General features: G+C 45.5%; 1 protein-coding gene across 2 annotated transcripts in view; it reads left to right on the plus strand.

The window, feature by feature from the left end:
- Positions 1-2,274: 2,274 nt before the first annotated feature.
- The window catches only part of KIF5B (kinesin family member 5B), a 795,256-nt gene continuing 774,603 nt past the window's right edge, over positions 2,275-22,927 (plus strand). For both annotated transcript variants that reach the window (XM_078663342.1, XM_078663343.1), the window contains exon 1: positions 2,275-2,842. In XM_078663342.1, coding sequence (XP_078519468.1) covers positions 2,717-2,842 — 126 coding nt within the window. In that variant the 5' untranslated portion in view covers positions 2,275-2,716. The remainder of the gene's footprint in view (positions 2,843-22,927) is intronic.

Consider the following 22,927-nt stretch of genomic DNA (forward strand, 5'->3'; position numbering starts at 1 on the left):
GGAATAAATTACTTTAATTTGTGGATGATTAATATTGGGTTTTGGTACTTCACGCAATGTGAGGAAACATTGTGGTGATATACAGATAACATATAAGCCCTGAAGAAGTTTATTGCTAAATTGAGCAAGACGAAACACGTGTTGGCAGTCTAATTATCTGATTTGGAGCTGTGTACTAAGTGGAACTTTAATAAATGATCTTGGAAGACAATATATATCTACTCTACCCATTGAATCTTGACATCAGAAGAAGGAACGTCTATTACATTGTATTGCAGAATTCGAGTGCTTGGAGGACAATTTCTTGTATTAGTAAAATGAGTGCTTTGTGGGGCAGACACTGTCGGAGTCATGGTCACCACGGAACCCTTACTGGGCCTGGTGGGTGAGTTCTCCCTATGGGCTTTGGGGACACTTGCCCCTAAACTTTTGCGGTCTATTAAGGGGGCAGTCAATCATTGATATCCAGCGAGCTAAGCACCTCATACCTATTGGCCAACGGGATTGGACTGTTAGAAAATCCTTTACAGTTCCATATCTGCCTCCCTTGATTGGCACTTCGATACATGTCAGGTCGGTAAAAATATCCCAGCGAAAGTACATTGATGCCCTCAGTACTAATCCTATGTGCACCTGCCTGGTCCAAAATACACCGGACAATGTTCGGGGACCCAAAACTTAGCACAACACAATCCCCAGCCAGGCCTTTACGAGAGTGGCCAACCCAAGCAACCCTTCTCACCATTTTGAACTCCCTAAAGAGATGGTCCCCCAGTCCTGTTTTGCATTCAGAAAATGGAGTGCCTTATTTCTAAGTGAGGACCAATGCTTCTCTTCTTGGCTCGGAGGTTTCGGGGCATTTGCCAGTATAATAGTGTAGGGCCACGCCTCGGGAGGAAGGTGGAGAAAATCTCTTGAGGACATAGGAGTTCCTAGTACCTGAAGCCTCCCAATTGGGTCCTTGTGCCCTATCCTGCCTCCAGGGTTAAGAGTGTAGAGTGGGGTTCGGATCGGTTGGCATTAGTGATAATGAGGGGCACAATAAACCTATGGAGGGTGTTCTGGGAACAGTACTAGACTCCCTGACGGCAAGCCTGACTGCAGGCCTGTCCAGACAGTGGGTGGGTTGTTATGTGCATAGATGTTGTTCTAATTCACTCAATCTATGATCGATAGCTTCAAGTTTCACCAGGACCGGTTTGATCAAGACTAATAACCTTTCCTCCATTTGCTTAATGAAATCCAAATTATCGCAGGGAAGGCTATAACTGGTATGTATGTATGTATGTATAACACATTTATAAAGCGCTCCTGTCACCCAACGGGCATCCTGGCACTGGTCATTGATGTGGAGCGATTTTCACACCCCTCTACCCCCTTATTGCAGGCTTGGTCAGTTGTAATGTCCGTGGACACCCCCGACCCATGCGCGTGGTTCTTGTTCTTAGCCTGCTTCGAAATCTGTGGACTTGCTTTAGGAGCACTGCGCGCTTTCATTTTCAAGGGTTGGTCTCTCCGTATAGGGGCTTGTGTTGCCCTTAACTGCCTTGTGCAAATGGTTGGCATGGAGGTGGGAGGGGTCGGGCCGGATGAATTACCCAACTGTGTGGATTGTGAGTGACCCTGCTGTGGAATAGATGTGGTTCTTAGAGGAGTTTGGGGACTCAGTGCTACCATAACGGAGGACCCCGGGACAGGAGCAGGATTTACAATCGTGAATCTTCATTTAAAGATACTACATTGAGTTACAAACCACAAAGACAATGTTAAACAACGGCCGGAATGTATTCCATAGCAAGCTTTCTGAATGTCCTTAGCAAATCAGACAGTGCTGGTAGGCTTCGACCTAAAAAAACACTTTTATTAATGCCACTGTTAGGCTATTGTATTTGAATGTCACTTGAATGGGTCGGCATTTGGCCTTAGAGGCGTACAAACTAGCATGTTAGAACTATACTCCTTTTTTTAAATAAAATAAAAATATTTTAAAACAAGCAGTCACGAACGAGGACAGAAAGAAGAACGGTGGACGAGCCAAGCTATAGATTGAGTTCTGCTGAGTCCAGCGTGGCGTCATGCCCCACTCCTGACGTCTCCTGGTGCGTTGTTATTGGAGCCTGGGTCGGGAAGTCTCAGAACAATCAAAGAGAGCGAATGAAAATAGGTCACAATTCCACATATGCGCCTGACGCTTCCCTGCGAGGCGGCGCCGCCGCCGCACCCACTCACTGGAAGCTCCCTGCCAGCTTTGGGGCAGGCGGCTCAGCCCCGCCCGGGAGACCTCGGTCAGCACCAGGTGCTCAACAGAGCCCTAGCATGCTAGCTGCTCCTCTAGTGGCTGCCAGCCTGTAGACTCTCGCGCTGTCAACCGTCTCCTCCCTTCTGCGACTAGGAGGACCCTCGTGCCTGAGCCGTTGTTTCTTTTCCTCAGACGTCGCATACGTCACCACTGGACTGCCCAATCCCAGGGCGTGCCGGGAGGGGGAGGGCTACCCGGCGCCGTCCCCCCCTATGGCTGCCATGTTGGATCGGAAGTGAAATCTCCTCCTTCGCCGCGGCTCCCTTCACAGGGCTGTGCACAGGACCGGGCACTGGGGCCGTGCCCGCCTCCTTAGCGGGCAAGAAGCGGTGAGCGTGGGCCAGTAGAGCGGCTCCTCATCGCTCAGGGCCCTAGGTAGTGTGCAGTATTGGTCCCACTCTGTAAACTGGTAGGAAGATGGCGGACCCGGCGGAGTGCAGCATCAAAGTGATGTGCCGGATCCGGCCCTTCAACGATTCTGAGGTTACCCGCGGAGACAAGTTCATCGCCAAGGTGCAGGGGGATGACACGGTGGTGATCGCGGTAAGTGAGAGCTGCGCAGAGGTGTATGTCTTTACTTGGGGGATTGCTGTACTTGTCGGGTTCTCATAGCTGGCCTTGCAGTCTGCTTTCGTGGCTTCTGGCAACCAGGTCCGGGTCTCATCGGGGGCTATCTTCATTTCCAGACGACACTTCCGGTATGCGTTGTTGTGAGCCTTCAAGTTGAGACCATAGCAACACTGCGCTGCAGAGCGAACGAGCTCTGCCTATGACGTCACAGCGCGTCAGTAAACACAGGAGCGTCAGCTGAGGTTTGGTTCTTCAGATGTCACTGGTGATGACTTCACCCTGCTGGGATGGTTCAGCGCTGTTCCTGCCTCTGACACTGCCTGCGGTGGTGGTCACTCCCTGCTGCAGTTTGCATCCCTGGTTTTACTTTTCACACTTTGCTCTTCACAGTTTGAACGTTGACAACCCCCGTCTTCCGAAGTCATTTACCCCCTCCACCGAAGTGTGTGTGTGTGTGTATATGTATGTATGTATGTATGTATGTATGTGTGTGTGTGTGTGTGTGTGTGTGTGTATATATATATTATATATATTTTTTTTAATTTATATTCAATAATGATCGCCAGTCTCTTTCTCCAACTGCACCAGTGATAGACCACCCCCTCTTTTATCACTGTGGGCCAATAGTGTCTAATATGTGTTGACGTAATTCAGCCGAGCCGCCATGTGTACCCAGTGACGAGCCTTCCCTTCCTTCGCATGCTCGATCGCTGGACAGTGGCTCTACCGCCTTTATATTCTTACTCGGATTAATCGAGGTTATACACGAAGTTGCGTTTATTCACAGAGCTCTAGAATTCTTCATCCGCTTGTAATAACCCTTATTCCCTAAGACTGACAGTATCCCGTTTATTTAAAAGCACATCCATTTCTGCCAGCTGTTCCATTGGAGCCACCACACTTCTCCGAATACTTAGCCAGTGGACGAGAATTATTATCTCATCTATATTTTAAGTACTCAGCGCAGAAAAGCTTTATGCTCTTTTGGTTCTGCATACTAATCAATGAGGCAGAGAAGCACATGACAGCAGAAATGCATCACTGAATCTACGCAGCAGCAGGCTGGAACGCATACCTTGCTTATCTTAGTCAAACAAAATATGACCACTGCCTTCTGGAATACGTATGTTAGCTAGTTCTATTTGTACATGAAATAAGTATGCCCTGCCCTAAAATCTGTATGTCACTCAAAATTTATTGCACTTATTGAAAAGTTTTGTGCACTGTGGTCCGGAGGTCGGTACGACCCTCTCTCATTCTCATGAGTGCATGTGGGTAAAAGTAGGTGTAATAATTCTTATTTTGTTCAAAGCATCAATTCACCTTTTACTTTTCATTGTAACTTGACTCGTTTGGCGCTCTATTTGCCTAGTTTTAAAAGTGAGGAGGCACACACAGCACTGACTTCAGTCATACGAGTGAAAAAAGAATGGGTCATTAGTAATAATGAGTGCTAAGCCCAAAAAGTGCCACCCAGTTTTAACATTGTAGATGGTCGGGAAATCATGTTTTTAAAAGCTTTTATTAGCTAGGGCTGCGTCCGCTGTGTTGAGCACCTGGCGCTGACCGGGGCTGGGGCGCCTGCCCCAAAGCTGGCAAAGATGAACCTGCATGCAAAATAAGTGTCAAAAAGCTGTCTCTGAGAGTGCGCATGATGAATGCCTCCAATAAAAGCAATCTTTATGAGTTTTGCTGTTTAAACACAAGAACTGGCAATTTTCACGTAAGCACCAACTCTGGTGAACAATAATGCTTCATTATCATATTGACCGTGATACACTGCATAAAGCAGCTGGTACATTCGTCCTATTTAAATAAAAAAAAAGTGGAAACATCGGCAGTTAGTCTTGCTTGTCAGTGAATACGCGTTTCACATTCCCCCACCTCTGTTATCTAGCAGCCACTCATTATGCCATAGTCCTTAATGTTGCACCAGCCTCCATCTGAGTATTGGAAGTTTTTTGGCGGGGGAGGCGATAATCAATTTTGGCTACTATAGAATGGACAGTTCTTAATATTATCTCTCTATTCCAAGTGTCTGTTGCAACACCTTATCCACAATTCACCGAATATTACCTGCATTATGTTATGTGTATTAGTAAAGTGCTTTGTCTCCCGTGAGGGCAGGTGCTGAGCAGGTGTGTGGGCTGAGCCCTGCCTATGGTAGGTTGGTTGATTAAAAAGCCACCAGTTCCGCTTCTTGTCAGATGTTTGCCTTCTTAATGGAGATGTCTGGGTGGTTGGCGGGAGGGGATGCAATTGTTCAGGTAGGTGGGGCCTACATTGTGTAGTGCCTTGGATGAATGTGTGTGAGGAGTTTGCTAAAAGAGTTCGTGTATCGAGAGCCTGTGGCACCCCCTGAGCTGTGGTGTGATGAGAGTTCTGTGTGGGAGGTTCAGGGTGAGTCTGGCTGCCGAGTTCTGGACTGTTTGCAGCCTTCTAATGAGTTGCTTAGTGATCCCAGCTTTGAGGGTGTTCCCTTAATCCAATTTGCTGGTGAGTAAGGTGCGAGTGACCGTTTTTTAAGTGTTCCTTGGGAGCCATTTGAAGATATTTGTCAGCATCTTCAGGGTGTGGGAGCAGGATGCAGTGACGGTGTTGACTTATGCAGTCATGTCCAGTTTGCTGTCAATGATTATTTTGAGGTTCCTGGCAGGGTGCTGGCGTCTGTTTCTTTAACTTTTGGTACTTAACTGGACCGGGTGTGGAAAGCACAGGGTACTATGGGAAGTGAATTAGGTTTTTAGGCAGGTTAGCAGATGTTTGTTTTTTGCTGAAGCTCCCTGTGTTAAGAGGTGGGAAGGACAAGTAATGCTACCAACTACCATCTATGGGTATAAGGGTTGGAATACGATTTCTCCCAGTTCTTATTTATACAGATTTGAAAAAAATAAGCAGATTTGAAAAAAATAAGCAATCTTAAAGAATATGTGATTTGTCCACGTCTACGTTAAATTTTCTAGAAAACGAGAGCATGGGCTTACAGTTTTGGCTGTATTGAGTTATTTTTCACTTAAGATCTTTTATTAAATATTGTAAATGTCTGTTCAAAAAGTTGTCTTTTTAACCAAAACAAGAAATTTCTTTTTGTTTCTATTTGGTGGAAAGATCGATTCACGAGTGCTGATCACCTGCAGGTAGTGACTTTTCCAGTTACCTGCTTTACTTTAATCCAAGTTTTATCTGGACAAAGCTCCCCATTTTGTAATAGCTAAGTTTAGATCTTAGATGTGGTCTATTCAGCATAGCATTGATCTTCTCAAATATGGCTTCACTATTTTTACTTTATTGAGGTGCCTTGATCGGCTAATATAGTTTTCAATTATTTCTTCCTAGTTTTCTGACGTTCACAAAATATTTATTTTAAAGTTCCTACAAAAGTAGCAATCTTACTGAGCTCCTTCTCTGCTGGAGTGTTTGCGCACATCTGTGTTGGAGCTTTTATTTTGGGAAATATCTGCATTAGGTTGTTCAAGCTCATATACCTATTTGGTATTTTTGTTCACCCATACAAACAATATTTTTTGGCTACATGCTGGGCTATTTATTGATGCAACTCCTGTATTAATATCTTATTTCAGTCGGAAGATTTGATTTATCAAAGAAATATACATAAATCCTAGAACTCTAACCAAGGAAATGATGCCCTTAATAACTGCAATCCGACAATATCGAATACTTGTGGGTTTCCTCAGGGAATTTAGTCGGCACAATCAATTATAAAACATTATCCTGAATCACTAAATTGTGGTAGAATCACAATTTATCTCACACAGTTAATTTAATGACTGATCTCAAACTCTGGAAAATATATAAAAGTATAAAAACTACATGTTTTCTAATTCTGTATGACCTAAAGAATCTCTAGGTGCAGATTAGATCTTCCTTGTCCTGCTGGCTGGCCAGTGAAACAAGCTGATCATGGTGTTAATCAGATCTTTTGCAATTTTTTGAACTCCAAAACATGGTAATACCCTCCAGTCTCGTTCGTGCAGGAAAATGTTTGAACCTTTGTTCTTCTGGGCCTCGTGAGCTTGTGGGTAACAGATATGCATGGGTTTTCTATTGGCTCGGTGTGCCAACAGGTGATAACCTGGTTCCAGTGCATTTGGAAAGAACTGAAAGTGAAATGCTGGTTTAGGCTTGTGTCTTTTGGTCGCAGATGCAGGTATCATCCTGGGTCAGTATGGAAACAAACCACAAGCATATCTTTTCAAAATTTACACTTCATAACGATTATGTTGCTAAGTGCTGTACCGCTTTCACCTTGAGTCTCTGGAACAGCATGCTGAACGAGAAATTTGTAAGATGTTCAGCATTTTGTTTTCTCAAAAATGTTCAGTTTTCTTCGTTCTTCCTCACGCAGGAACTTGCCAAGTTTTGACCCAAATCTGTTTTCCTGTAGGTCTTCTGAGAGTGCATCATCATACATTAGTTTTCCATGGGTTTGAGCAGCCGCCCACACACTAAAAACCAAAGAATGTTTTTGATGGATGCAGATGCGGGTGGGGGATGTCTGTATTATTGGGCCCGAAGTCCTTTGGCATTCTGTGGCTCTTACCAACCCAAGATATTTCATGAAACTAGAGACACAGTGATGTGGCTTTTATGAATCCCAACACATTTTATTACCCAGAGTCCTCTGAAAATGTTAAAGTATGGGTAAATAAATCATATTTCTTCAATTTTCTGTGGCCTTAACCTTCAGGCAAATGGCCACCATACACTACGCACTAGCCTCCATGACGCCGGGATCCAGGAGAAGGCCCTGGACTGGAACACCTCCTTCCTCTCCGGCAGAACACAGAGCATCCGCCTCCCCTCCTTCCACTCCGAAGCCACCGAGATCATCTGCGGCGTACCCCAGGGCTCAGCCCAACGCTGTTTAACATCTACATGAAACAACAAAGGGTTTGGCTAAAGCGCAGTAAGGCTGCGCCGAATAAAATTCTCAACAGAACAATTGTCAGTACTGCCAAATCATTTCATAACTTTTCACATGAACAAGGACATCAAACACTTGTCGCATCACCACAACACAAATTGTGACTGACTTAATCTGATTAAGTCAGTCACAATTTGTGTTGTGGTGATGCGACAAGTGTTTGATGTCCTTGTTCATGTGAAAAGTTATGAAATGATTTGGCAGTACTGGCAATTGTTCTGTTTAACATCTACATGGCACCGCTCGCCCACGTCGCCCGATTGCACGACCTCAACATCATCTCTTACTCTGATGACACCCAGCTGATCCTCTCCCTCACCAGGGACCCCCACACTGCCAAAACCAACCTCCACGAAGGAATGAAGGCCGTCGCTGAATGGATGAGGAACAGCCGGCTGAAGCTGAACTCGGATAAGACAGAGGTCCTCATCCTCAGATCCACCCCCTCGGCCTGGGACGACTTCTGGTGGCAGACTGCACTAGGAACAGCTCCAACACCCGCCGACCACACATGCAACCTAGGGGGTCATCCTCGACTCCACTCTCTCCATGACTAAGCAGGTCAACGCGGTCTCTTCCTCCTGCTTCAACACCCTCCGCATGCTCCGCAAGATCTACAAGTGGATCCCCACCTGAACGAGAAGAACGATCACCCAGGCCCTCGTCAGCAGCAGGCTGGACTATGGAAACAACCTCTACGCTGGAGCCTCGGCCAAACTCCTGAAACAGCTTCAACGCATCCAGAATGCCTCTGCACGCCTGATCCTCGACATCCTCGCCGCAACCACATCACACCCCACCTGAGAGACCTGCACTGGCTCCCCGTCAACAAGAGGATAACCTTCAAGCTCCTCAACCACGCACACAAGGCACTCCACAATACCGTTTAACACATAAAAGGGGAGAGGGCCAACCGATTACACTCTACCACCCCGAGCCCCCACAGGATCTCGAGTACATACACAAGGGGGGTGGAGAGCACAAAACAAAACTTATGCCAAAGCAGACAAACTCATTAATTTGAGAAAACTGCCCTCACTCACATACCGAAGTATGTGACATGCTTCATCATACAATACGCCCTGGTGTAGCCACACACAGGGCGGAGCATAAGGGAGGGGAAAAAAATAATAAATTCCACGCAACACAACGTACAACAGTGGAACTCAACAGATAAAACACGTAACATATAATGTGTAAAGACGGTGCCAATCACCAAGTGGCTTCAAACAATAGTGCGACAGAATGGTGCAGTTTGTTAAGAGTGGTTTAAAACTGATTTGAGGGTGCCAAACATACAATTTTTATTATTCTCAGGTTCCCCCCACCAGGATTAAAAGGAAAAAGGATGGGTAATGTCTTCGAGAGAAAACAAGGATTCTCAAGACTTCCCTCCTGTTACTGCTGTGGTCAACATGTTTCGACCGACTTACTGTGCCTCAAAAGGTCACCCTGGTCTTCCTCAGGACTGTTGTCGCTTCCTGTACCACCTATGGCCCCACCGTATTTCGGTTGTTATGCCATGAAGTATGAGCCGGTCTGCCTAGATCCTAGCTCTTCTTGTCACGTGTAGAGAATGGTCCCAATAGTCAGGGAGAACATTCACTAATAAGGAAAAAGAGAAACGGTATAGACATGCTATACTTATAAATAGTCTCTTCTTATCCCCTTATTACAAAAACATCACAAATCATTCGTTAAAGTTCCCTGTATTTCCAGGAGCGAGTACACCCCTTTTCATCCTTATCCCGGGTCTCTCAATAATCCCTCGGGTTTCAAAATGTCACGTACTCAATAAGTAGTATTGCTATTATTTCCATAGGAAACGCTATTTGCATCCACATCCACCATCGATCATCCTGTTTTTCCCAACACACATACATCTCCCACTCGTATATTTTCTCAAAAATAGGACGTGGCAGCCTGTCCCCGTCTCCTTTACTCACCGAGCTTATGTTGTAGATAAACCCGAAATGGTGTCCGGCAGGAGGGTATCCCAGGAACACAATATATATATATATATATATATATATATAGCCACAGCTTTCTTCTTCCCACGTTAAGTAGAGTAAAGACCACGGCACAGCAACAGATGAGTTTCAGCGTTTATTTACACACCAGTGCAAAGAATAACGTGCATCAAATGGACGGTCTACGCGTTTCGGCTCCTGCCTTCCACTGGACCATAGAGTCCCTGGGTCTAGACCTTACTTATATAGTGCAATTCGTGTAAGTACCCTCTACCATTTCCATGGTCATCTAGACCAACCCAACCCAGCAAAGTTTATATACATGGCCAGTACATGTTAAAAGGTATATACATAAATAAGAATAATCGATGTAAAGTACATTAGTCAATTTCTATGACCATACATAATAAAGTATTATAGGGTTTCATGGTCTATTTTACATATCAATGCGCAAATTAATGTAAAGGTATGTACATAAATATGTACAATCAACGTAAAGTACCTTAAACAAATTTCTATGACAATACATTCAAAATAAAGTATTATCAAATCTCATAGTATATACATAATTATGTTCAATCATTGTAAAGTACCAAAAAGTAAAGTTCTGTGACCATACACTCAGAGTAAAGTACTATCAGGTTTCATGGTCTCTTATTCCACTTCAAAATGCGCAATTGGAATGTACAATACCCCTATATGGAACCGAAGATTCTTTATATAATTTTAAAGTATGTACAAAGGATCATTATCTACATTTCCAATCACCCCCTAAAGATTATTAAAGTTTGAGGATTAATTAATTTGAGATGGTTATACCTTGTAGTGAAACGGTCAGTTTCTAAGTTTTTACGAGAAGGATGCTGTGGTCATTAATCTAAATAAGTTGTTGCATGATTCAAAATAAAGTATATACAATATGTCCAAGGTGTTAAATCCAAAACAGTATACGATGTCATTATCAAGGTACTACATGACCTATCGTGTATAGTTCTATATACCATCTTGACCAGCCTTCTTATGCAAACAACCATAATTTGTATGAGGTACTTATGTTGTCAGCTCCTTCTCTTCTAAACATCAAACTATTAATAAACTATAAACCATCATGTCCTTCATTCATTAACTACTCAGGAAGGGATATTAGGGATCTTAAATGATTCATCAGTTCAAAATCAATTATTCATAACATGTACTCATTCCAGTATCAAAGGGATAACATTCTCCACATTCTGTGAAGTTCCACAGGTTTGAAATCAAAGTCTCATTGAAAAATCAAATCACAAATGTACATATAGTTCGGCATCCAAATTATGACCAAACGGTGCTTCAGTTCCCATACTTAGTATCATTCTCGATTCTAAGCGTCTCAGTAGTTGTAACTGATCACCACCTCGTTCTGGAAGTTTACACAATTTTATTCCAGAATATTTCAAGAGGGTGGTGTCACTCTGGTGGTGTAGGGCAAAGTGTGTGGCCATTGGGTAACACGGGTCCTTGTTTTTTATCGCCCTCAAATGTTGTAGTATTCTCAACTTAAGTTTATTTACAGTGCTCCCAATGTAGTATTTGCCACAAGGGCATTGAAGCCTGTAAATCACACACTTTGAGTCACATGTGATATGGTCATAAATGGTTTCTTTTCTGCCATCTTGTAGGGAATAAGATTTGATGTTCACCCCATGTTCACAGGCCTTACATTTATGGCATTTCCAGAAGCCAGGTGTTGTAAGCCATCTCTGTTTTTTCTCCTCCCGCACTACTAAATGGCTTTGTGTTAGTATGTCTCTCAAGGAGGAGGTTTTCCTATATGTTATGCTGGGATGTTTTGTCAAGCTCTCATTTAGAGTGTCATCCAGACGAAGAACTTGCCAATGTTTGTTGTAGGCTTTTCTCATTTGTGGACTTTGATTATCAAAGTCAATTATTAGTCTGGTTGTCTCTCTGCCCTGATCAATTTCTTGGTCTTGGTTTCTTTTTAGTTTCTTATTCTTTGGGGACAAGAGGTCTTCTCTTTTCTTCATGTGCATCCGGCTTTTTGCAGTGGTAATGACTTCCATTGGGTATCCTCTCTCAAGGAATCTGAAACCCATGTTCTCTATTTCTGTATTCAAATCATCTCCCTCGGAGCAATTTCTTTTTGCCCTTAGCATCTGGCCATAAGGGATGCTCCACTTCAGTCTTGTCGGATGTCCACTGTTGGCATGTAAAATGCTATTGCATGCTGTTGGTTTTCTGTGGATTTTCGAGCAGAGTTTGTTGTTCTTGACAAAAATTTCTACATCGAGGAATATTAGAGAATGAGGGTTGATTGTCGATGTAAACTTTAAGCTGAATCGATTGTGGTTCAGAGATTCAGTAAAGGATTTCAATGAGTTCTCATCTCCGTCCCATATGACGAACAAGTCGTCTATGAAACGACACCAAAATTTAATTTTTGGCCCATCCGGGTTCTCCTCATCTCTCTTCAGCACCTCACTTTCCCATTGCCCCATCAGGATGTTCGCATACGTGGGCGCAAAAGATGTCCCCATCGCTGTCCCCTGTTTCTGGAGATACGTCTCCCCTAGGAACAGAAATGCATTATGGGTCAGGCTGTATTTGAGCATCTCCAGTAACATTTGAGAGTGTTCTAGGAAATTAACAGACCGTGTCATTAAGGATTCTTTAACAGCCTCAATACCATCTTCATGACGTATTGAGGTGTAAAGTGAAGTGACATCGATAGTTGCCATTCGATAAGTTGATTTCCATACAACTGTGGATATTCTCTGCAAAAAATCCATGGTATCTCTTAAAAAAGAAGGTAAGCTGGTTACATAGGTCATCAAGAATATGTCAATAAATCTAGAGGTGGATTCCAAAAGGGACCCTATTGAACTCACAATGGGTCTCCCTGGTGGACGCTCTAGTGACTTGTGAATTTTTGGGAGGAAATATATAGTTGCCATTATCGGGTTGTTGGTCTTCAGGTAACTATATTCGTCAAAATCCAGTAGACCCCTATCCTTCCAGGTTAACAACATCGAGTGATATTCATTGGTCCACTCCTCCATTGGATTAATGGTCAATTTTTCATAATGTTCCTGGTTAAGAAGTTGTCGATTTGCCTCCTCAGTGTAGTCCTTGACATTTTGGATTACGAGGTTGCCCCCCTTGTCGGAAGATTTTATAATTATGGACACATCATTTTTTAAATCCATCATTGCCTTTTGTTCTTCCATGGAGAGGTTGTGTTTTTTAGTTCGTCCATTCTTTCTGGTTTTGTTTGAGATTTTCATTATTTCCTCAACCATAAGCTCTTGAAACAAGTCAACTTTATTGCCAGGTGGTAGTTGTGGGCAAAATTTGGAATTCCTTTTTAGACCGCTGTTTCCACTCATGTTGGTCGGTAGACCAATGTCTTCACAAAAGTTAATTTCCATTTCCGGTGTAATTGTGTTGTCCTCTTGGCTACAGGAGGGGTTTTCCTTGATCGATGTCAGGGTTATCATGGCAGTTAAGTCCTTCTGTGTAATTGTTGATATTGTTTTTATTTGAGATGCCCGGGCTTTTTTGATATTCCGATTTCTTTCAGCAAAGTGTTTCTTTAATTTCACCTTTCTGCAGAATTTGTAGAGGTCAATGCGTGCGTTTGGTACGTTCATGGGTTTTGTCGGGCAAAAGGAGAGACCTTTATTTAAAAGTTTTAGATGAATGTCCGAAAGTTGTTTATTTGATAGATTTACCACTATGTTGGGTGCGGACAGTTGTTTCTTGAGTTTTATTTTGGCTTTCCTTTGCCTCGCTTTGCTTTTACTTCTTTTGCCACCCCTTCTGGTTTTTGGTTTGTCGGGGGTTTCTTTGGTGGACGTTGTTCCCTCCCCCAGGCATTGGATCTTCCTCTTCCTCTTTGTCGCGTTATCATATGTGCCAGCTTGATCTCCCCCTGAAAATCCAAAGGCGTTGTACTCTGTTCCCCCTCAACTGAGCTTACTTCGGAGCTGTCTACTTCTTCAGTTGGATCAGTGGATCTGTCCATGTTTTTGTCCATGGCCACATGGCTCCTTAGAGTGTCGTATTTTCTTGCGAAAGTATAAATTCGGCCATTCATATAGTCCAATCTGTCTCTCATGAACTTGTTGGCCTTCCTTTTTTCCACCTCCATCTCATGTTTAGCTATTTTCTTTTCCATGTTATCTAATGCTTCCTTGATCTCCTCAGATGCGGGGATATCTGCGAGTTCTGCTTCTATACTTGCTATCATGCTCAGTATTTTCTCAAGTTTTCTCTCCGCATGGATGATGAGGGTCCTCATAAGTTTATATGAGCATTCATTTGTATCCGTTTGCCATAGCTTTATAAGATCCGTATCCAGGTCATTCAAGGTCGGCATAATCAAGATCCTCAGACCTCGAGGAACTCTTTTAAATTCAATATATTTCTCTAGTGAGGTCTTTTCCCACCATTTATTTATTTCCTGAATACGTAGGTTCTGAAGTTCTTTGACAATATTAGCAAATGTTCTCTCCTTGTTTTTCTCTCCCCCATCCCTTTTGGCATCTGTGATTACTGTTGGTGCACTGTCATCATTCAGAAGCTCGCTTGCCCTCTGCTGGCGATTTCTTGTTCTCTCAGCCATGTTGTTATATGTTTTTGTTCGTTTTTGCTGGGTTGGTTTGTTTCTTTTTTCTTTTTGATACACTGTTACTAATTTGCTTTGGTGTTTTATTTGCTCGTATTTAATTGGGGTAATCCACTCCTCTGATCCCAAAGGTTTGTTGGACCCAAACACGCTTTCTGTTGCTTCTTGTGAGTCGCTGTATGCTCCCACGTTAAATCCAAAAATACTGCTCTGCCCCTTTAAGGATTAGTCAATCTCTCCGATGACGCGATGTCTCAGTTTTCCTCGCAGGGGGAGTTGTTGACGTTCTCCCTTCCGCTCGGGATTATGATCAGGCTGTACGCTTACAAGAAGCTGGTGAGTGAATTTCCTTTTGTGTTCAAGGATGTGTTCTGATATTAGGTTATCACACATTCATTACACCGCACCAGGGCTTCCCGCGCCAGAGCTCGTTGAACCGGCGGGCGAGTGCCCCTCACCCCACCCGAACGCAGCCTCCGCTGCGCTAACAAGTTAGGTAATACGACAAACTCCACGACGGATCACTTACCCCGGCGCTGGTTGCCTCCGTACTGTCCCATTAACGTCTCTCCCGCCTTGAATCTCTCCACGGCGGTTCTTCAAGGGCTGCCTGGATCTGCAGTAGAGGCGTCAGCCGTTCTAAGCTTAGATTGCAATCAGCTGGATTCTGTTCAACGAACGGTCACGGCTGCTTCACCTCGTCGATATATATATCACATTAATAGAAAAAGGAAAAAGGAGGATATGGCAATGAACCCCTGTTTCCAGAAAATCGGACTTGTCCTCTAGTCCGTAGTAATAGCCACACACCTACATATTCCCATTGTTTGTGGCCCTTAATGTTTCATGTCGATGTCCATCATGGTGTTCTCTCTCTCTCTCTTTCTCTCTCTCTTTCTCTCTCTCTTTCTCTCTCTCTCTCTCTTTCTCTCTCTCTTTCTCTCTCTCTTTCTCTCTCTCTTTCTCTCTCTCTTTCTCTCTCTCTTTCTTTCTCTCTCTCTCTCTTTCTCTCTCTCTCTCTTTCTCTCTCTCTCTCTTTCTCTCTCTCTCTCTTTCTCTCTCTCTCTCTTTCTCTCTCTCTCTCTCTTTCTCTCTCTCTTTCTCTCTCTCTTTCTCTCTCTCTTCCCCCCCCCCCCACCGCGAAGGTAGCGTTCACGCGGTGTTCGAAAGCTTAAATGGCCTCCTCACTTCCTCCATTGCGTTCCCTGACACCCCACGTGAGCGCCAGCCCAACGTGTCATGACGTACTCGACGGAACGAAAATGGGAATGATGGTTAATGTAGTTTTCCGGTTCTCCACAGCCCCGCCAACAGTCTGCATTTTGTATGGGCTCGGTCCTGTGTATGCGCACTGGGGTATAATACCAATACATTACCACCTTCGTCAAGGTTTCCGTCAACCCTGTATTGCTCTCTGTGTGTCTTGCCCTGTGTACACTCCTTGCTGCTCAATTCCCTCCCTAGATCTTTCTCCCAGAGGGCACGACTTGTGTTATGAGTGTTTATATTGTGTGTTTAACATCGTGCAGTGGTCCGAGATTAGCTTCTTGTCCGAGGTCCTAGTAATGAGCCACTTTTCGTATTGTGTAAGATGTCTCTGCGCATGTGATATATTATTTAGTTGTAATGCCCAATGCCGCAGTTGTAAATAGCGCAGCCTTTCTGTCTCTGGTATCCCATAGTCTGATTTGACCTGTGGGAACGAGAGCACACCCTCAACATCAAATAGGTGTCCTAAGGGACGGCACTCCGAGGGACGCCAATGCACGTAAGCAGTTCCGCCTACCCATGGTCCGAATTCTGGGTTATCGAAGAGCAGAGTGGGGGGGGGAGGGGAATGTGGTCAGGTTGTGTCTGATGCTAGTTTGGTCCCAGGCCGCAAGCGTTGTACATGCTATGTGAGATGCCTACAGATTCAGTGGCCTATGTAGTTTTTTAAGAAAAAGAATATTTTGGAGGGATGTGCCTGCCACTGCCTGATCTTGGAATAGCCAATGCTTCTCAGATTCTGTGCGGCTCCATTCCACTAGATGTCTCAGTTGTGCTGCATAATAGTAAATCTGGAGGTCAGGGATCCCCAATCCCCCTTCGCTAGGCGGCAAAAAGCCAATAGTTTTCTTCATGCATGTTTTACGGCCCTGCCATATAAAGTGAAAAATATCCGTCTGGAAGCAGACCAGAGGGATGTCGCAAGGGAAGTGTTTGGAATATATACAACAGTTTGAGGAGAATCATCATTTTAATTGCGGCTATTCTCCCTAGCCAGGAAATAGGGTAGTATTTCCACTTTTGCAAAATTGAGTGAATCTGGGTGTGCAATTTGTGATAATTAACCTTAACCTTGGCCTGTAGTGTGGATGCCAACAGGATACCCAGATACAGGACTGTACTCCTCGCCCACTGTACGGGGTGTTGGGTCTGCAGGTCTTTCAAAACGTGGGACGGTATGGAGAGATTAAGAGCAACAGATTTCTCTATGTTCACCTTAAATCCCGAAACCTTTGCAAAGGAGTCCAGCTCAGCGAGAAAGGCTCTTAGTGCTGTGACTGGATTGGCCAATGTCGCCAATATATAGTCAGCGTAAAGGCTGATTGTATGTGTATCCCCTCCAAACGGGACGCCGGAAATATGTGGGTGCAATCTCTCTCTGCGCCATGGGTTCCATATACAATGCAAAGAGCAGGGGCGAAAGAGGGTACCCCTGCCTTGCGCCTCTCTTTATAGGAAAGGGAGTTGATGAGTGCCCATTGATCCGAACAGTCGCTGTGGGAAGGCGATAGCAATTTAAGATTTGTGTCATCAGTTTCTCCCCTAGGCCAAAGAGCGACAACACTCGTTCAAGGAATGGTCAACGGACCCTATCGAAAGCCTTCTCGGCATCTATGATCAGGAGCATATACTCTCCTAGGGTCCTCAAGGCTTTCTCGATGATGTGCAGTACGCTTGATGTTGTTGCTGGGGAATGCATTACGCCGGGCATGTATGTGCTGAGTCTATGAGCTAATATCCCTGTATATTACTTTAAATCTATGTACAGGAGGGAAATAGGGCGGTAAGAACCGCAGCTGGATTTGTCTTTCCCAGGTTTAGGTATGACCACGATGGCGTCCTCCAACATTGATGGCGGGATTGCTACTGGTGTTGAAAATGTATTGAAAAGCCTTTTTAACAGGAGCTAATACCGGGCAAAACGTTTTATAAAAGGCCACCGTGTAGCCATCCGGCCCGGGAGAGTTGGCCAATTTGAGTCGCAAGATTGCTGCTATAACCTCATCTACTTGGATATCTTTCTCTAATTGTTCTGCTTGGTCCGGAGTTAGAGCCGTGGGTTGCACCTCTGCTAGATAGCTATTGTGGTCTGTGCTATCTAATGTCAGACCTGAATAGAGGTGGGCGTAGAATTCCCTAAAGGTCTCAATGATTGCCACTTCGTCCGATACCAGTCTCCTGGATGAGTCTCGTACCTCTTGAACCCCTTATGACTGTCTGTTCTCTCGTTGCTTCTAATTGTGTTCAAACTGCTCCAAGTTGGCGCCAGACTCTAGGAGCCCCCGTCCTCTGGTGCATTTGCTCTAACTCCCATAACTTCTGAGCTAATTCATCTCTTTTCTTTCTACGGCATGCATTGTCTGCATCCGAGATCGCAATGAGGTCGCCTCTAACCACCGCTTTGAGTGCCTCCCAGAGTGTTGATGTGCGTGTGTCTATAGTATCATTGTGGAGGAGGTAGTCACCAATGACGCACTGGAATAGTGCAACTGTGTCTGGGTGCTGTAACAGTGTGTCCCTACGACGCCATTACAGAGCATGGCGGTGTATAGGAGGAAGTGACAGTGTGGCCATGTCCGGCGCATGATCCAATAGTGACGCCACCAGAATCTCAACCTCAGAGGTGAGATCCTGGCTAGCCCTAGAGCCTATTATATAGTCAAGCCTGGCATAAGTTTTGTGAGCGCTTGAGAAAAAGGAATCTTCTCTAAGTTGGGGGTGTTGGGATCTCCATAAATCTATGAGGCCCATCTCTCTCATTCTATCTATCCCTTCTGCCGAAAGGGCTCCTGTCTGTCTGAACTGTTGAGCCGATCTATCAGGAGTATTATCGAATACGAGGTTGAGGCAGTGCTATTCGAGTCTCCGGGCTTCCCAGCAGCACTCCGACATTGTGTGACGCCTAAAGGCTAGGGTGGTTGACCTCAAATCTGCGGAACTGGGTTCGAGTCTCGGGAATGACGCTGGACATCCTGTGATTCTGGGCAAATCACGTAATCTTCCCATGCCTAACAAAAATGAATGTGTCCTCATGTAATGCAACTGGTGCTATGTAAAGCGCTCCGATACCTGATTCGGGTCATGTTCGCGCTATATAAAACTCTAAAATAAAATAAATGCGCAGGGCCGGTTGGGTGTGCTCTCTCCACTCATGGCGCACATCGCTTTCCCTCGGCTACGCTGCCTCGCCTCTTCCCTAATCATAGTGGCTCTCGGGTCTCTGGACTTCCAGAGAGTGATTTGCAGCACAGCTCGCTCGCTTGGGCAGTGTAGGCAGCTGAAGAGCGCAGTCTGGTCGATGGCAGGTGATCCGGCAGTTGTCTCCCGACGTGTCTTGGATCAGCGTACAAGCCCGGCCGGCCACGCCCAATCCAGCAGCGGCATTCGCAGAGGACCAGGCCGCTTATCCTTATTTATTTATTTATTTATTTTTGCGATTTGTAGAGCGCACAAATACCCGGGGGTGTCTCGGCGCTACGGACTGCAGTAGGTGGATCCTGATAGAGAGCTTATTGATTAAACAACCAGGTTTTGCTCTATTGTGGTGCCCCTGCCTTGCCAATGTCTCCCAAACCTCTCCGGGCACTTCCAGGGCTAATGGCCCACAGAATTCGCCCCTTTGTGCAATGTATACACAGAGGGAATAGCGATGTTGGGCCGGCTGGATTGATGGAGCCCAGCGTCCTACCTCGCCGCCTTCTTGGCTGCACCCCTGTGCAGATTGTTTTAAACAATGTTTGACCTTTGCAGGGAATTATGGCCAAGAAATCTGGTGGTATATATTCAAGCCATACTTACTGCCCCTGAGAGCTCCAGTTGTCTTGTGTTCAGAAACGCCTTGGTATGGTAGGTTAACGTAAGTGCTGGATGAACCCTGGCCCAGACTTGTGCTATCTGCCCCAGCAAGGAGCCAGACACTGTTTGGATTTTTTCTTAAACAAATCCAGACAGTGCCCAGCTCCTCACTGGGGCGCAAGTGTCTGTGTATTTGTGCTCCTGCAAGGAGCCATATAGTGAATAATAATGGTTCTATCGGACAGAAATACACAGTTGTATAGTATTTCAATTACGTTATTCATACACTTCGTCCCTGATGAGGATACAAAGACAAAACACACTTATACATTTAAACACACTGACCAAAAAGTATTAAGTGAAGTTTTACTCATACACTTTCGTATTCTTTATATTTGAATCAAAACATTCATGTTGCTGTCCAATTATAAAACATACAAGGCACGTGAATTCTGTGCAAAACTGTTACACCATTAAAACAACATATAAATTTGTCACTTCATGGACATAATTAGCGACGACAACTATATGTACAATAATCCCGTGGGTGCATCAATCTATTCTTGGGTCCTAGAGGATTTTTAATAGTTGGTTCATGTAGGAAGGGAATGCGTCGACGTTTCGACCCTGGGAAAGATGCGCTAATTTTGCGCATCAGTGGCGGGTCTTCATCAGGACTGTAGTGATGTAGGACAGCCTTATGTGGACCTTGACTCAATTTGGTCCTGTTTGAGAGGAACTGCTGGTCAGACGACTCGGGCAATGTCTGGAAATTCCTTCGATCTCTGAATTCGTGTGTATGTACACAACCGCTATCCATGTCTATCTCCTTCATTCCCATGCTAAAAAGAGAAGGAGATAGACACGGATAGCGGTTGTGTACAAGGCAAACAAATCAAGGACATCGCGCCTTCCTCATCCTACCTTCTGTATAACTAACGAATACAGAGATCGAAGGAATTTCCAGACATTGCCCTCTAGGACCCAAGAATAGATTGATGCACCTACGGGGTTATTGTACATGTAGTTGTTGTCGCTAATTATGTCCATGAAGTGACAATTTTATGTTGTTTTAATGGTGGAACAGTTTTGCACAGAATTCACGTGCCTTGTATGTTTTATGTTTTATAATTGGACAGCAACATGAATGTTTTGATTCAAATATAAAGAATACGAAAGTTTATGAGTAAAACTTCACTTAATACTTTTTGGTCAGTGTGTTTAAATGTATAAGTGTGTTTAAGTTTACTGGTATAGATACCATTGTCTTTGTATCCTCATCAGGGACGAAGTGTATGAATAACGTAATTGAAATACTATATAACTGTGTATTTCTGTCCGACAGAACCATTATTATTCACTATATTACCCACCCAGGTTCTGAGGGTTACAGGGTTACCCCATTACATGTAATGGCCTGCAAGGAGCCAGACACTGTTAGGGTACATTTTTGCCTTAAAATCCTAACAGTGTCTTTTTCTTTGCTGTGGCACAGGCGCAAATCTCCTTCATTTCACAGTGCTTTCTTGGACAGAGAAGTATTGTGAAAAGGTGTGTATAATTAAATAAAATTGGGGTTTGAAAGGTTAATAACCCTGCTCCGCCCCTTCCGTTCCACCACCTCCTTGTTCCGTTTTCTATTGGTGGGATGGGAGAGGTTGTTAGGAGCTCCGTTGTTTCTCCTGTTTTCTTTACTCCTCCCTCTCTTACAAAAACAGAAAAAAGTTGATTGAATTGGTGCAGGAGAAGCTGAGCATAGTTAGAGCTGTCCTTAAACCCTTCTGTCATCCTGCAAACCAGCTTGATCCGTAGTGGACCTAGGAGGGGCCAAGGGATCCTTTCCAGGCCCATCAGATGTGGGTTGCGTAACCAGTGATGTAATACACATGTTAATGAGGTGGCCCAGAAATGAACACTGAATTACCTCATTTGGGAACTTTGGAGCTATCCAAAGCCCACACAGTTTTGGTCAACTTCAAACACCTTCCCAGGACCCGAAAGAAGCAAAGGAGGTTGTCCCTTGTGTGAGGTACTAGGAAAGAGGGGGTCTGCCTATTTTCAGGAAAAAAATAAAGCTTGGTGTATACATATACATCACACATGCCTCTGGTGAAACATTTTCATGATGTATTTGTATAGGTCATGAGTGCAGGCTGATGGAATAAGACTCCATTAAACAGTAATGCATTCATAACTTCTGTCAGTGAACACATCATAGTCTTAGTAACTTCACCTACTTGTAGGACGCGCCGCACGGCCACCAGCTGCCGCGTGTGCCCCCGCCTGCCGCTCTCTCAGCCTCGCTGAGCCTTCCCGTCCTCTGGCCACGCCCCCCGCTCGTTGTTTTGCCGCATTTGTGCCATTGCTCGTTTTTTTACTGTATCTCTGTGCCTTTCATTGTTACTGTATCCTGTGCTGTTACTTTGTCCCCTGTGCTAGTATCCCCCCCCTGTGCTGCTGTCCCCTGCACCCACCCGCCCCGCTCCCCGCTGCCGCTTCCCGCCGCCGGGAGTGTAGACACGCCCCCTTCCTCCCCGCTCCCGCCTCCCAGCTGCCCCTCCCTCCCTGCACTTCGCCATAAATGGCGACCGTGCACACGCGCTGCGGGAGCGCCGATTGTGCGCCGAAGGCGCGCCAAAGGTAAGCCCGTCTGCACCCGTCCGCGCCTGGACCGCACCCAGGACCCGGACCCCTGGCCCCCACCGACGGAAGACGACCCGACTGTCCTACGGCGCCTCCGAACTCATCGCACTCAACGCCGGCAGACTCCCGGTTGCTACCGAGCCGCCCCGAAACGCACACACGGACCCTTCTGCTGCAACTCCTGCAAGTTCACCTGCATCCGGACCTGCACCACCCCAGCAGTGCTCGAGACCTCGACGAGCAACAGCAGCAGCCACCTGAAATGCATCCTGCTCAACACCCGCTCAGTCGACAGACACGCCGTCGAGCTCTGGAACCTGATCGACACCACAACCCCAGACGTCGCCTTCCTCACGGAAACCTGGATGAACGCCTCCTCAGCGCCCGACATCGCCATCGCCATCCCGGACGGCTACAAGATCATCCGGAGGGACCGCGTCAACCAGACCGGAGGAGGCATCGCCATCATCCACAGGAACTCCATCCGCATCACGACCAACACCGACGACACCCTCGCACCCGCCGAGCACCTGCACTTCCAGATCCACATCAACCCCAAGACCACCCTCAGAGGCACGCTCATCTACCGACCCCCGGGACCACGCACACAATTCAGCGAAGACATCGCCGACTTCGTCAGCCCGCATGCCCTCTCCTCCGCGGACTACATCCTCCTCGGGGACCTCAACTTCCACCTGGAGAACAACAACGACCGCAACACCACCACCCTGCTGGACAACCTCGCTAACCTCGGACTCAAGCAACTGGTGACCAGCCCCACCCACTACGCCGGACACACACTCGACCCCGTC

The sequence above is a fragment of the Lissotriton helveticus genome, chromosome 10 (genome assembly GCF_964261635.1).
Source record: "Lissotriton helveticus chromosome 10, aLisHel1.1, whole genome shotgun sequence".
Taxonomy (NCBI): Eukaryota; Metazoa; Chordata; class Amphibia; order Caudata; family Salamandridae; genus Lissotriton; species Lissotriton helveticus.